This window comes from Raphanus sativus, chromosome 3, assembly GCF_000801105.2.
Source record: "Raphanus sativus cultivar WK10039 chromosome 3, ASM80110v3, whole genome shotgun sequence".
Classification (NCBI taxonomy): domain Eukaryota; kingdom Viridiplantae; phylum Streptophyta; class Magnoliopsida; order Brassicales; family Brassicaceae; genus Raphanus; species Raphanus sativus.
The window spans coordinates 15,343,778-15,359,330 of record NC_079513.1 but is presented as its reverse complement, the minus strand read 5'-3'; the positions used below and the strand labels follow the sequence as shown (position 1 = coordinate 15,359,330).

The 15,553-nt window shown below is 40.8% G+C and overlaps 1 protein-coding gene and 1 pseudogene across 1 annotated transcript; one reads left to right on the top strand and one right to left on the bottom strand.

Moving 5' to 3' along the window:
* Window positions 1–4,417: 4,417 nt before the first annotated feature.
* Window positions 4,418–5,204, top strand: LOC130509679 (kunitz trypsin inhibitor 4-like; annotated as a pseudogene).
* Window positions 5,205–12,949: 7,745 nt separating this feature from the next.
* Window positions 12,950–14,845, bottom strand: LOC108834545 (uncharacterized). Its single transcript, XM_057006346.1, has 4 exons — window positions 14,267–14,845; window positions 14,039–14,168; window positions 13,229–13,943; window positions 12,950–13,184 (listed from the first exon to the last, which is right to left on the bottom strand). The coding sequence occupies exons 1-4, from the start codon at window positions 14,843–14,845 to the stop codon at window positions 12,950–12,952; spliced, it is 1,659 nt and encodes a 552-aa protein (XP_056862326.1).
* Between the last annotated feature and the right edge of the window lie 708 nt (window positions 14,846–15,553).

Below are 15,553 nucleotides of genomic sequence, written 5' to 3'. Positions count from 1 at the left end.
TTTTTTTTTTTTTTTTTTTTTTTTTTAAATCACACAAAAAGCAAAAAAAAAAAAAAAAAAACTTTTAAGCACCCTTTTTAGGCTATTCCGTTGATGATGCTCTAAGGCGCTAACCTCAGCAGGGAATTAATATAACTGACTAAGATTAAATTTTTTGTTTAATCTAATTTTCATATTTGTGTTTTTTTGATTAAATTTTTACTTTTTTTTTTGTAATCATATTTGTGTATAAATATTAGTCAAAATATATTTTATTAAACAATAGAAATTTAAAAATTGATCTGGTATATACTATGTAGGGCTGGATTGTTGGTGGCTAGGTTGCACGGAAGCTTCATCCGGATGTCCGCTTCCCGCTTCGGAATCGGGATCGGAATCGGAATCTTGTGGAAGCTTACAGAATCTCGCTTCAAAACGTTTCCAAAATATTATCTTTAAAAACACGTTGGAAGCTTACGATTCCGTTTTAGAATCACGATTCCATTTTATTTTAAGACCCATTGTCATAATTCGTAAAAAATATAAAATCATAGTTTTTAAGTTTATATAAAATTCAAATTTTAATAGTAATGAATTAAAGAGAGTAGAAAATATACAAATATTAAAACTAATACTATAAATTATCTTTATGCATTGAAGTTTTTATTAAAGATATAGCACATATTCAAATATATTAATGTCAATAAATTTATGAAGTTTTTAAAATAATTAATATCAAATTTATTTTAAACTTAATTTGTGTGTATTTTTATAGTTTAATATGAAATCATTTCAAAATTATTATAAATTAATAAATTCTTTACTTTAAATTTAATAATATGATTTTTAGTCCTAAATTATATAATTTTTTATATTTAATATATATATATATATATATATATATATATATATACGCTTCCAAAACGTACCCGCTTCCTAAATTTTTTAAAAGTTTCGCTTCCGCGCTTCCATACGCTTCTGCTTCCACGTACCCGCTTCGTTTCCATGTAATGTAGGTTGGTGGAACTCGCCAACCCCTGGGTTTCAATTTTGTTTTTGGTCAAAAATATGATTCACACAACTTACAAACAAATAATTTGTACTGGCACCCATTTAATTTGGCAGATCCGGTATACGCTGGGCTGGGTTTGCCGGTCGAACCCGCTAACCCGCGGATTTCAATTTTGTTTTGGTCAAAAATATGACTCGCATAATCCGCAAACAAAATAATTTGTACTGGCACCCGACCATTTAATTTGGCAGTTATCAGCGGGTTATAATTTTTTAAAAAATAATTATTTAATTTAATTATTATAAAAATATAAGAGAATGATGTTTGTGTATATACTGTAATATATTTTAATTATAAAATTAATATAATATAAAGTAACATAGATTACCGATCAACAATTTGGTATAAACCCAAAAGGAAGAAATAATTGTTATTAAATATATAAATGTCGGTTAATATATCTAATAGAAAGAAGTGGTGCCGAAAATAATAGACTGGAGGTTATAAAATAGGTATTGATTATAAAAGTTAATTATGGTTATATAGTTTATTTAATCTGTTTTGTATTTATTGGAACACAATCTTTTATCAACTAGTCATGCTGGAGAATTAATAGAATAAATGCCCAGGTATCCGTTGACCCGATTTAGTAGAGGATGAAGACGCACAGTATTATGTAAAATTTTAGTTTTGTAATAATATTTCAAAAAGTTAGTTTTACTCTTCAAAGTAACAGTGCTCAGGTTTCCCGTAAGGAACACTTTTCTATTTTTTCTAAAATCAAAATAATGTGCTTTTAATCTTGTTAATGATTTGATTAATTTATGTTATAAATATTGATTTAGACACGTTTTAAAAACAGTTAGATGGTTTGTTTGAATAAAAATCAAATTAGAATCCTATTTAGGGCTGATCATTTGTTTGAATTGTATTTAGTTAGGATGGAATAAGCCATTTCCCTCAAAATTACCTTCTCTTTTTTCGGTCTTAGTTGAAACTCAAGAGAGTGTGCATAACTGATTATTTTTAGTATAATTTAAAGAAATTCCCTGGGATAGTACTAAAAATGTTTTTGTCAAAAATATAACACACAAGAAAAAAATAACTAAAATGGTTTATCAAATAGGCTACTTTACACTTATACTCTTAGGTTAACTAATCCAAATCTTAAGGTTTAGAATTAAAGGGTAGAGTTTTGAGTTTATGTTTTAAAGTTTTATAAAATAAAAAAATAATACTAAAATTTTGAAAATAATTTTTTAAAAAATAGTTTCCAAAAGCATTTTCGAAATTCAAATAAAAAATTACAAAATTTATAAAAAAAATTGATTTGTAAATATGTAATTCGAAATTATAAATAATTTCTTTTAATTAATTTTAGCTTTTTATTTATTTATTATTTATTTATTATTTATTTATTATTTATTAGTATTTATATATCTAGTGTATAAAAGTTTTTTACCCTCTTGCAGTTTTGAAATATTTCTTTGGTTAAATTTCAAAATCGAAAGTCCAGGGGTTAATTCGAGAGGATGTTTCGGACTATTCAAGAGTTTCAGGGTCACTTCGAGAAAGCCGAAATCTGAAGGATTAGATGTTGAAAACAACTATATCCACCATTCTTAGGCCACCTGTTGAAGCTTCTCTGTTGTGGTCTTTGGTTTGCTTTTATTCTTAGAGACGTTTGTTTCTACTGCCTTGTGGGTTCTGCCAAAGTGAAGCGTTGATGTTGTGAAGTTGTGCGGTCCTTTGGTTTGTTTCCTATGGATTCTCTGGTTTGCTTGGTAAAGGGTTGTGGAGCTTATGCTCAATCACGATGGTCTTGGAGTAGTCAATCGCCACTTGTGTATGTCTCATTGTTGGCTGCTAGGGTTGACGAGTGTTGCTCTCGTGGCTTCTTTCAGTTGAAGCAGTGGTAAGTGTTTGAGCTCTTGTTCCTATAGAAACGAATTTGAGAGATCTTTGTTCAACTTTAATAATTAAGGTTTGTTTTTCTTTCATGATCAATCGTTCTTCCATTCTTGATTAGTTTTGTCCTTCTTAAAATTTATGTTTGTACTTGAATATGCTTTTTTTGCTCTCTCTCCATTGTTATTCGAGTTTGGTTTAGTTCTTTTCTCTTGTCTCTGCGTGGTAACTTGTACCACACTGATTTATGGCTTCGAGAAGATGTCATATCATTACAGGCTTTGTGTAATGATCTGTTCAAATCAAATTTTAATCTAATAGATGACAAAAAGAGATAGCTAGTGGCAAATCCGTCTAATAGCACATACAAGTAGAGCGGTCAAACATGACCCAAACTAAAAAGTGAAAAAATTAAGAATCTTTGAAATAAATATATAAGTTATGATAAAGTTATATACATAGTACTAAATTTAGAGCTGATAATTTAAAAAAAATGCCAAATATTATAAATAAAGCTATAAATTTTTTAAACTATTCTGTAACATCATTAAATAGATCATTAATTTCTTGAACATAGTCTATAAACAATCTGAGATGGCCTGGCTAGTGGGTTTCTTACCACTAATGGTGTTCTAAAACATTTTCTCTGTAAACTGTTTCTTCTTTTTTTTTTTTTTTGTAAACCTAAACTGTTTCTTCTTAGTGAATCTTTAAACATCAAGTTTATAGCTGCTAATTTTCGACGCCAACAACTTCTTTTATAAAATATTATGGTTCAGGGATGATGAGCGGCTTCGATCATTCCTCATCTTCAATCATTGATTGTATAGCTTAAACTTCCCGTGGTCGTATAGTATTATACTAACTTTTTATAGGAACAGTCAGCTATACTTTCTATCTTTTTAAAAATTGCCCTCATATCACAAGAATAAAAAAACACGTGGAAACTGTCGTAGTAGTCTTGTAACCGTTTTTCTAAGATTAATAAAACGTGGTAGTAACCAGAGCCTGCTCAACAAATTTGGTGCCTTTGAACAAAAAAGAAACTAAATGTTTAATTAAAAGTTAGATTTCTACTTTTAATAGTATTAGGCCAAGAGAGGTCGCACTACCCCCGCTTTACTATCTAAGCCGGCTCTAGTAGTCACTTTGAAAGAAGAAGAAAACTATCAACGGTTAACCAAACTTTTTGACTAGGATGCTCATCTCTAAACAAAACTCAGATAGAAGTTCCATCATCGAACCAGAAAATTAACAGAGATGCAGAAGAAAAGGATCTTTAGTTGTTCTTTTCCAGTTTTTTCCTCTCATGAAGTTTAAATAAAAAAACCTTAAAACAAAACTATAGTGAACATAGGGTATTCTCATCCGTTAACCAACGGTCCAAAACTGCTAAAATTGACAAAACTAAATAAACAAACGATTTTAAGAATTAGTAGCAAAAATAAAATAAAGAACCGTGGAGTTAAAAAAAAAGATACATCTTCTCAGTTGTCGATGTATGCGCATGTATGTATGTATATACACATCCGTGTATAAAAACCCGATTACAAGCACTCACATTTTTCTTCATCCAGTAAACATTCAAATCTCATCAGCTAAATAAACTCAAAAAGGATGAATCCTATGTTTTACTTCCTTCTTGCCTTAACCGCCGTTTTTGCCGCGAAAACAAACGCCGCCGGACCAATTTTCGACACTGATGGTGATGTCATATTCGGCGGCACTAGTTACTACGTTCTCCCCATCTTCTGGGGCGCTGGGGGTGGCGGTCTAACTCTCGCCCCCGTTTTGGCAACCAATGTCCCCTCTTTCTCGGACAGGAACGTTCAGACCTGAACAGGGGCATTCCCGTAAGATTCTCAAACTGGAGGTCTAGAGTTAAGCACGTTCCGGAGTCAGAGAACCTCAACATCGAGATGGATACCACACCAAAGATCTGCCGCCCAGAGTCAGTTTATTGGTGGCTCAGTAGTCCGCCCGCCAGTGATGTAACGTCGTTCATAATAGCTGGTCCTAAGCCAGAAGCTGGAGAAGAAGATTCGTCGAGTAGTTTCTTCCAGATCGTCAAGAAGACTGTGGGAAAACTTGACGCTTACAAGTTTGTGTTTTGTGGAGAGCATAACGATTGCGTCGATGTCGGTGTAATGGAGGACCTAGCTGTAGAGTATATGTATATAGAAAGGATAGATTAGTAAATAGTCCTAACCTAGTACCTTATGTAATCTCTTTATATTGTAACTACGTTATCAAATATACAACTCATTCAGCCTATAATCTATATGGTATCAGAGCTTATCGATTCCTAAACCTATTTTTCCCTTTGGCCGCCAACTCTTTTATTCAAACATATCATCTTCTTCACGAGTTCTTTCTTCCTCCTTCCATGGCTACCTCACCAGCCTCAAGTCATGAAACCATCCTGATTGAAAATGCTCAAAAGCTTTTCAATATCAATATGACTAACGTCACCAAACTCACGGCTTCCAACTTCTTAATGTGGAGTCGCCAAGTTCATGCCCTTCTCGATGGCTATGATCTCGCCGGATTCCTTGATGGATCCACTGTCATGCCGGTTCCGACGACCACCGTCGATGGTGTCGTTACTGCAAATCCTGAGTACCTCGTGTGGAAGAGACAAGACAAGCTGATCTATAGTTCTTTATTGGGAGCGATCACAGTGACGATCCAGCCAATTCTCTCCACGGCGACCACATCGGCGCAAATCTGGGAAATCCTCTCATCGACGTACGCGAAACCCAGCCGTGCACACGTGCAGCAAGTTCGTCAACAGATCAAAAACTGGACAAAAGGGAGCATGACGATTGACGCTTACATCCAAGGCTTCACGACACGGTTTGATCAGCTCGCTCTACTTGGGAAACCCATGGATCTCGAAGATCAGCTTGAGTACATTCTTGAAGGCTTGCCGGAAGAATACAAACAAGTGGTGGATCAGCTAGAGGGCCGGGACACACCACCCTCTGTTACGGAAGTGCACGAGAAGCTCTTGAATCATGAAGTCAAGGTTCTCGCCAAAGCTCCAGCTCCGACGAGTCTACCTGTTACTGCCAACGTTGCCAACTACCGGGGCTCCTCCCACAACAATGGTAATCGCAATCAGTATCAGGGACAGGGCCGTAACAACAACAAGAGTAATCAAACGTGGCAGCAACAACAGAACTTCCCACCACGCCATGATCAAAACACGCGAGGCTACCAAGGAAAAGGGTATCAAGGCAGATGCCAACTTTGTGGTGTGTATGGTCATAGTGCTCGCAAGTGCTCTCAACTCCAGAACTCCACCGGCTCCAGCGACAACTCGCGCCAGTACTCGCAGCCTCCGACACCGTGGCAGCCGAGAGCAAATATGGTGACGGCAGCACCATACAATCCAAATAACTGGATCCTTGACAGTGGTGCCACTCATCATCTGACCACTGATCTCAGTAACCTGGCACTTCATCAACCCTACACCGGAGGCGAGGAAGTCACCATCGCAGATGGTTCCGGTCTCTCCATTTCGCATACTGGTTTCACATCTCTTAACTCTCCCACTCGTACCTTTGCCTTAAACGATATCTTATGTGTTCCAAACTTACATAAGAACCTTATATCCGTATACCGCTTGTGCAACACTAACAATGTTTCCGTTGAATTCTTTCCTGCCCACTTTCAGGTGAAGGATCTCAGCTCGGGGGTCCGATTACTCCAAGGCAAAACTAAAGATGAGCTGTACGAGTGGCCTGTTACCTCCAAGAACACCATCGCTTTGGCTGCATCTCCTTCATCAAAAACTTCTTTATCTCTTTGGCATTCCCGTTTGGGGCATCCTGCCTCTGCTATCTTGCAATCTGTTGTTTCTGGCTTTTCTTTACCGCTTTCTTCTATTTCACAAAAACAGTTTCCATGTTCTCATTGTTTGATTAATAAAAGTCATAAACTCCCATTTTACTCAAACACTATCTCTTCCAAACATCCACTACATTACATTTACTCAGATGTGTGGACCTCGCCTATTCTCTCTATTGATAATTTCAAATATTATCTCATCTTTGTTGATCACTTCACTCGATATACTTGGTTTTATCCCCTCAAACAGAAATCCCATGTTAAAGAAACCTTCATCACCTTCAAAGCCCTTGTCGAAAATCATTTTGGTTCCAAGATACAAAACTTTTACTCAGACAATGGTGGAGAGTTTATTGCTCTGAGGAGTTTTCTAGCTCAACATGGCATTTCACATCTCACATCCCCACCTCACACACCGGAGCACAATGGAATTGCAGAAAGGAAGCACAGGCACATCGTCGAAACCGGTTTGACGCTTCTTCATCAGGCGTCAATCCCAACGACGTACTGGACTTACTCCTTTGCAGCAGCAGTGTACTTGATCAACCGAATGCCAATGCCACAACTTGATCATCAATCGCCATATCTCAAGCTTTTCGGCAAACCACCGAATTATCTCAAGCTTCGTGTCTTCGGGTGTACGTGTTTTCCTTGGCTGCGACCATATGCGCAACACAAGCTCGATGTGCGCTCTCTCCCATGTGTCTTCTTGGGTTACTCTATTACTCAGAGTGCTTACTTGTGCCTTCACCAAGACACTGGGCGTATATATACATCGAGGCATGTGCAGTTTGACGAGTCCTCGTTTCCTTACAAGACTCTGAAGACTCCGCAAGCTACAGAAAAAGAGGCCGCTCCGGTGTATGCTCCACCAACGTCGATTCCTATCTCTATCCTCAGGCTCCACTCGTACAAGCTTCATCATCGGCACCCCCCAGCGGAGCTCCACAATCACCTCAAGTGCCTTCCTCGGCATCTTCTGTTCCAATGGAACAAGAAAATACAGTGGTAACAGGAACTAATTCAACTGAATCATTGTCTAGTGATGTACAGGTAACCCCGGAGCCCAACCCGACTACAGCAAACCCACCTCTCCCAGACCAAACCTCTCCGCAACACAACCCACCATCACCTCCCCTTTCACAAAATTCGTCCTCCTTGCCCTCACTACCACCATCACCACCACCACCACCACCACAAAATGGCCATCCCATGCGAACTAGATCCAAAAATAACATCTCCAAACCAAGCCAAAAGCTTACCCTGATCGCTGAAACCAAACCCTTTATACCCAAAACCGTGAACCAGGCCATGCGAGATGAGAAGTGGAGAAATGCGATGGGTGATGAATACAATGCTCAGATTCGAAACAATACATTCGAACTGGTTCCACCTGAGCCACATCAGAATGTTATTCCAACTAAATGGCTTTATACGATAAAATACTTGGCTAATGGAAAGATTGACAGGTATAAAACCAGATGGGTCGCTCGAGGTGACAATCAAGAGTACGGCATTGACTACGCAGAGACATTTAGTCCGGTGGTGAAATCAATCACGATTCGCTTGGTCTTGCAACTTGCTGTCAGTCGCTCGTGGGGTATCAAACAGTTGGACGTGAACAACGCATTCCTGCAAGGCACTCTCACGGATGAAGTCTATGTGTCCCAGCCCCCAGGCTTCGTAGATCAAGACCGTCCTCATCACGTTTGCAGACTCAACAAGGCGCTTTATGGTCTCAAACAAGCACCGCGGGCGTGGTACCAAGAACTCAAAACATTTCTTTGCGACATGGGATGCCACAATTCACTCGCGGATACCTCGGTCTTCATCTACATACAAGGGAACGACATTGTCTACATCCTAGTCTATGTTGACGATATTATCGTTACCGCCAGTACCACCGTCTTGCTCGATGCGGTTATCCGAGTCCTCTCCTCTCGCTTCTCTCTCAAGAACCCGACGGACATCAACTACTTCTTGGGTATTGAGGTCACACGAACTCCAAAGGGCCTTCATCTGATGCAACGAAAATACATACAGGATCTTCTCTCCAAGACAGACATGTGGGATGCTAAACCGGTTACTTCTCCTATGGCTACATCGCCGAAGCTCACCCTGCAGTCGGTATAGCTCTTGACGATCCCCGTGAGTTTCGAACAGTCTTGGGGAGCTTGCAATACTTGTCCTTCACCAGGCCGGACATTGCTTATAGTGTCAATCGCTTATCTCAGTTCATGCACCGACCAACTGATGTCCATTGGCAAGCGGCGAAACGGATACTCAGATACCTAGCAGGCACCATCTCCCACGGCATTTTACTGTCACCACAGTCGCCCTATCACTCCATGCGTTCTCTGATGCAGATTGGGCTGGCGATGTGGATGATTTTGTGTCTACTAATGCTTACATTGTTTACCTGGGTAGCACACCTATCGCTTGGACATCGAAGAAGCAAACCGGTGTTGCACGATCATCCACCGAGGCCGAGTATCGCGCAGTAGCAAACACAGCAGCCGAGATTATATGGGTTTGCTCTCTTCTAACCGAACTTGGTGTCTCTCTCCCTTCCAGGCCGACGCTATACTGTGACAATGTGGGTGCAACGTATCTAAGTGCAAACCCGGTGTTCCATTCTCGCATGAAGCATCTGGCTCTCGACTTCCACTTTGTTCGACAGAATGTTCAGTCTGGTGCTCTCCGAGTTGCTCATATTTCTACTCATGATCAGTTAGCTGATGCTCTAACGAAACCTCTACCTCGTCTACGCTTCAATGAACTCATGCGCAAGATTGGAGTTACTGCAGTACCTCCATCTTGAGGGGGTGTGTAGAGTATATGTATATAGAAAGGATAGATTAGTAAATAGTCCTAACCTAGTACCTTATGTAATCTCTTTATATTGTAACTACGTTATCAAATATACAACTCATTCAGCCTATAATCTATACTAGCTGGCGTTGGGCGTTTCGTTTTAGGCCCTACTACGCCATTCAACGTTGTGTTCGAGAAAGCTACTAGGACAACAGAGACTTTATCCAAGACTATGTCCATTATCTAAGAAAAATTAAAGGCTACAAAATGAAGAGGATAAGAGTTATAACTTATGACTAATGATAAAACTCTTTTATCTTTTTTTTTTTGTCAGCTTAATAAAACTCTATCTATGTTGGCTGTTTTCTTTGATCATCAATCATCATCATGTCTGGAAGAAAACATTTTTCCTTTGTTTATTACTTTCTTTGTTCTTTTTTTTAATTCTCTCTCTAGTTCACATAACTTGGAAACTAAACAGATCCATTTAGAATAACCACATTAAAAATACGTGTTATCTAACACTACTGCACCACAAGGAAGGGGAAATGCTGTAAACATTTAATATTAAACAATACCAAATTGTTAAAAACAAATACTAACTGTTTTACTAGAGAGAGAGAGAGAGAGAGAGAGAGAGAGAGAGAGAGAGAGAGAGAGAGAGAGAGAGAGAGAGAGAGAGAGAGAGAGAGAGAGAGAGAGAGAGAGAGAGAGAGAGAGAGAGAGAGAGAGGAGAGAGAGAGAGAGAGGAAGAGAGAGAGAGAGAGAGAGAGAGAGAGAGAGAGAGAGAGAGAGAGAGAGAGAGAGAGAGAGAGAGAGAGAGAGAGAGAGAGAGAGAGAGAGAGAGAGAGAGAGAGTCATCTCCCCATGATACCTAGCAGACAAATTGATAGAGAGGCGGAAGCTATATATGTTAAGGTTCGAAGTTTTGAACCCTAAATAGATAACTTAGAGCTTAAGGTAGCTCGGAGAGGATGACAATGGTGGCGAATACTCTTCGCAGTGTTCGTTAGAACTCTTAAGGACGCGAATACTCTTCGCAGTGTTCGTTAGAACTCTTAAAGACCTTCAAGTTTTATTAATCAAAATCCAAAGGTGACTTATTACACAAACCTAAGCCTCTTATTTATACTAAACGATTGAAAGCTAAAAAGGAAACTTAACTTTTATCAAATCCTAACAATAAAAGGAAAAACAACGAAGACTTGTAACCTAAGTAAAGTTTGTAAAAATGAAGCCATAACAATGGCGGTGAATGTGTTGATACGCTGCATCAGGTTCCCCCGGACTGAGAAGGATTCGCCCACGAATCCGGTGCCGTATTATCACCATGAAATGGCGAAAGATGCTTAACATTGAAGACGTCCGAAGTACGTAGATGAGGCGGAAGACGAACACGATAGGCGTTAAGATTGATACATTCTAAAACTTCAACTGGTCCAATTTTTTTGGACTTAAGCTTATTGTATTCTCTTAATGGAAGCCGCTCCTTGGTCAGATACACCCAAACGAGATCGCCGAGGGCAAAGAGAACCTCACGACGCTTCTTATCTGTTGCATCTTTATACTTGGCCGTTGAAACCTCGAGATTAGACTTCGCTTGCTTGTGTATATCCTGTATGTCCGAAACAAAGTCAACTGCTTCTCCATGATGACGAGTCTTGTCGGGAACAGTAGAGAGATCGAGAGGAGCCCGCGGGATGATACCATATACAACCTTAAAAGGCGAGAAACCCAGACTGCGGTTAACAGCATGGTTATGAGCAAACTCTACTTGTCCCAGCTTACTATCCCACGATCGAATATTATCGCCCACAAGACAGCGTAGCAAGTTACCTAAAGAACGATTGGTAACCTCGGTTTGACCATCAGATTGAGGATGATAAGCAGTACTCATATCAAGGGAAGTACCCAAAAGCTTCCAGAGAGAGCGCCAGAAATTGCTCAGAAAGCGAGTATCTTGATCAGAAACTATTGAAGAAGGTAAGCCGTGGAGGCGATAGATTTCGCGAAAGAAAAGAACAGCCACATTAACAGCGTTTGTAGTCTTTTTACATGCCACAAAATGTGCCATTTTTGAAAAGCGATCGACTACTACGAAGATAAAATCATGACCTTTCTGCGTCCGTGGTAATCCCAAAACGAAATCCATGCTCACGTGGGTCCATGGCTGTGTCGGAACTGGTAGAGGAATGTAGAGGCCTGCATTAGTGGCTTTGCCTTTGGCGTGTTGACAGATTCTGCATCGAGCGACAAAACGCTCAACATCTCTTCTAAGGCTCGGCCAGAAGTAAGAAGTGAAACCAACTGAAGTGTCCGATCTCTTCCGACATGCCCCTCGTTATGTAGTTCACTGATAATTTGTAGACGTAGACTACAATCAGGCACACACAAACGAAGTCCCTTAAACAAGAATCCGTCAAGCAACGAATAGTCATCAAGAAGACTGAGTTGTACGTCAGCAAGAATCTTGGCAAAGAAAGCATCTGTTGGATACAAATCGGCCAGAGACTCGAACCCTAAAACGCGTGTGTGCATTATAGTAAGTAAAGAATGTCTTCTACTGAGGGCATCTGCGAGTCGGTTAGTTGCTCCTGATTGATGACAGATGGAGAAAGTGAACTGCTGGAGATAAGAGATCCAGCCGGCATGCCTGGATGAGACCTTCGCCTGGCTGTCCAAATGGCGTAGAGCATCATGGTCAGTAAAAAGCACGAAATCTCGATGAACGAGATAGTGACGCCAATGTTTAATAGCCTGAACAATGGCGTAAAACTCAACATCGTATGTGCTATAGCGAGTGCGAGCACCAGCCAATTTCTCGCTAAAATAGGCCACTGGACGTCCATGTTGACTGAGGACCGCACCGATGCCCAACTTTGATGCATCACAATGAAGTTCGAAGGTAGCAGAGAAGTCTGGGAGGACAAGAATTGGAGCTGTAGTCAATTTCTCTTTAATCAATTCGAAAGCTGCAGAAGCTTCATGCGTCCAAGAAAACTTGCCCTCCTTCATACATGATGTTATTGGCGCCATTATAGTACTGAAGTGTTCTACGAAACGTCGATAGAAAGAGGCAAGACCATGAAAACTACGAACTTCAGAAACTGTTTTAGGTTGAGGCCATGACCGGACAGCTTCTATTTTTGACATATCCACCGAAAGTCCTTTGTCAGAGACGACATAACCCAAGAAAAGAACCTGAGAAACTCCAAATTCACACTTCTGAGCTGCTGCCAAAAAGCTTCTCCTTGCGTAAGACACTGAGAACTTGACGCAGATGATCTTCATGTTCCGAAATAGAATTGCTAAAGATGAGTATGTCGTCAAAATAAACAACAACAAAGCGACATATGAATTCTCGTAGAGCTTGATTCATAATCCTCATAAAGTGCTAGGAGCATTGGACAAGCCAAAAGGCATGACCAACCATTCAAAGAGACCTTCGCGAGTCTTGAAAGCTGTTTTCCACTCATCACCGGGACGAATACGAATCTGATGATAACCGCTCTTGAGATCGATTTTAGAAAAATATTTTGCTGTTCCGATCTGATCCAACAGGTCGTCTAGTCTTGGAATTGGAAACCTGTAACGAATTGTTATTTTGTTGATGGCGCGGCTATCCACACACATACGCCATGTACCATTTTTTTTGGAATCAACAGAGCCGGGACAGCACAAGGACTCAGACTCTCTTTAATATGTCCCTTTCGTAAAAGATCTTCTACTTGGCGACGCAGTTCTTCGTGCTCACTTGGGCTCATACGATAGTGAGGTCTGTTAGGGAGAGCAGCGCCAGGAACAAGATCGATATGATGTTGTATGTCTCGTAACGGAGGTAATCCTTCCGGTAAGTTTGCTGGGAAGACATCAGCGAACTCGTCTAACACACCCTTCAAGGATGGAGCTGGAGTTGATGACAGTGTTGATGGTGGCGAGGTTGGAATGATGGCAAATGCATGACCCTCTGATCTCATCTCAGAGATAAAAGTAGAATAAGAGCAAAGCATCGTGGTTGATCGTTGGGGAAGTGGAACAGATGCCGACTGGTTTATCGGAGGAGATAGTGAAGCCGAAGGTGCAGGTTCACCAGATGGGAGAAGTACAATCTGTTGGCTGTTCCACGTGAAGTTGTAAGTATTTTTTGCTCCATCGTGAACGACTTTGCGATCATACTCCCAAGGCCTCCCAAGGATGAGGTGACTAATGTCCATCGATGCAACATCACAATAAAATCGATCTTTGTAGATTGGTCCAATTGAAAACGATACCAAGGCGCGTCGGGTGATACGTACACTGACTCCCTCAGACAACCAGCCTAATGCATAAGGCGCTGGGTGAGGTTCGGTGGGAATGCCAAGCTTACGGATTGCTATTTCTGAGATGACATTGCGACAACTACCCGAGTCAATTATGAAGTTGCAGTTGCGGTCTTTAATAGTACAAGTAGAGCGAAAGATATTTGTTCTTAACCACTTGTCATCTGGTTGTTGTGGTGGTAGACAGACCGATGCAGAAGCAAGAGTTGTCCCTGATCACCCGATGTTTGGTGGATGTTGGAGCCGTCATCCTGGGCGTTCTCCTCCTGAGAATCATACACATCCTGCTCATCGACGGAATCATTATTACTAATCCCCGTCTTGTAGCTTGAGGACAAGCATTTATCCTGTGACTGAGTTCTCCACAACCGTAGCAACGTACCGTACTAGGTCGCGTCGAACGGCGAAGTTGCTGCTCATCCTGCGTTGCAGGCTTTGTGGCTGATGTTGAAGCATCTGTTGTAGCGGTAGGAGGAGTCGTGCTGGCTGTCTGGTCTTGAGCACGTGGTCGTGTGGAGGATGAACTCCAGTTGCCCGACCGAGACTGTTGTTCAAAAGAGGCGGCACGTCGATGAGCTTCACCAATTGTGGATGGGTCGAATTGAGCCATAGATGATTGTAGTTGAGGTCGTAGGCCTCCAATAAAACGAGATACGAGCTGAACTTGACTGTCATTGATTTCATTACAAGTCAATAACAGTGAAAATTCTTCCGCGTACTCGTCGACGGTGCGGTTGCCTTGGCGCAAGTTCTGTAGCCTGGTATACATGGTGCGTTCGTAGTTATGTGGAAGGAAAGTTTGACGCAGATGCTTTGTCAGTTTTTCCCACGAGTGAATAGGTTCTTTACCCGTACGTGACCGAGTGGTTTTTAATTGCTTCCACCATGTAGCTGCATGACCACGGAAACGCATAACTACGAGAGCGAGACGATGATTTGGTGGGACTTGTTTGAACTCCATGATTTCTTCGACGGTTATTAACCAATCAATGAGGTCATCTCTTTTAAGGCCTCCATGGAATTCAGGTATATCGACCTTAAACCCTGCTCCCATCGATTCGGTATGATATCTCTCTGTCTCAGGTCCTCCATTAAAACTCGTCTATGATCTTCTTCTTCATCATATAAGTCACGAGCTCGGTCATCAACAAACTGATATTGATGCGGAACACGTTGTTGTGGTTGTCGTGGATGATTTGGTTGCTGTTGTTGTCGCTGAGGTTGAAGTGGGGGCAGAGGACCAAGTCGTGCGTCTTGGGTAGGAGCATGAACGACCGGCTGGATTTGAGGGTTCAAGCGAGTCGTCAAGGCTGCTGTTAGGGCTTCGAGACGATCTGTTACCGCCGCCAATGCTGTGGTGAACGTCTCAGTTTGCTGGTTTATGGATGCTTGGTTCGTCGTTTGCATCTCGACGAGCAGGTCTCGTAAATCGGTTATGTTCACCGTTTCTTCTGCCGTTTTCTTTGCCATGATAACGAAAGAAGAAATCCCGGAACGTGCTGATTCTGATACCAACTGATAGAGAGGCGGAAGCTATATATGTTAAGGTTCGAAGTTTTGAACCCTAAATAGATAACTTGGAGCTTAAGGTAGCTCGGAGAGGATGACAATGGTGGCGAATACTCTTCGCAGTGTTCGTTAGAACTCTTAAGGACGCGAATACTCTTCG

Excerpts from the sequence above, each read along its gene's own strand:
- LOC108834545 (XM_057006346.1), bottom strand. The coding sequence starts at position 14,845 with ATGGAGTTCAAACAAGTCCCACCAAATCATCGTCTCGCTCTCGTAGTT. Across the intron at positions 14,169-14,266 it reads GTTCGACGCGACCTAGTACG|GATGTGTATGATTCTCAGGA; the intron begins GTACGTTGCTAC and ends GTCGATGAGCAG. Across the intron at positions 13,944-14,038 it reads CAACAACCAGATGACAAGTG|AAATAGCAATCCGTAAGCTT; the intron begins GTTAAGAACAAA and ends ATGTCATCTCAG.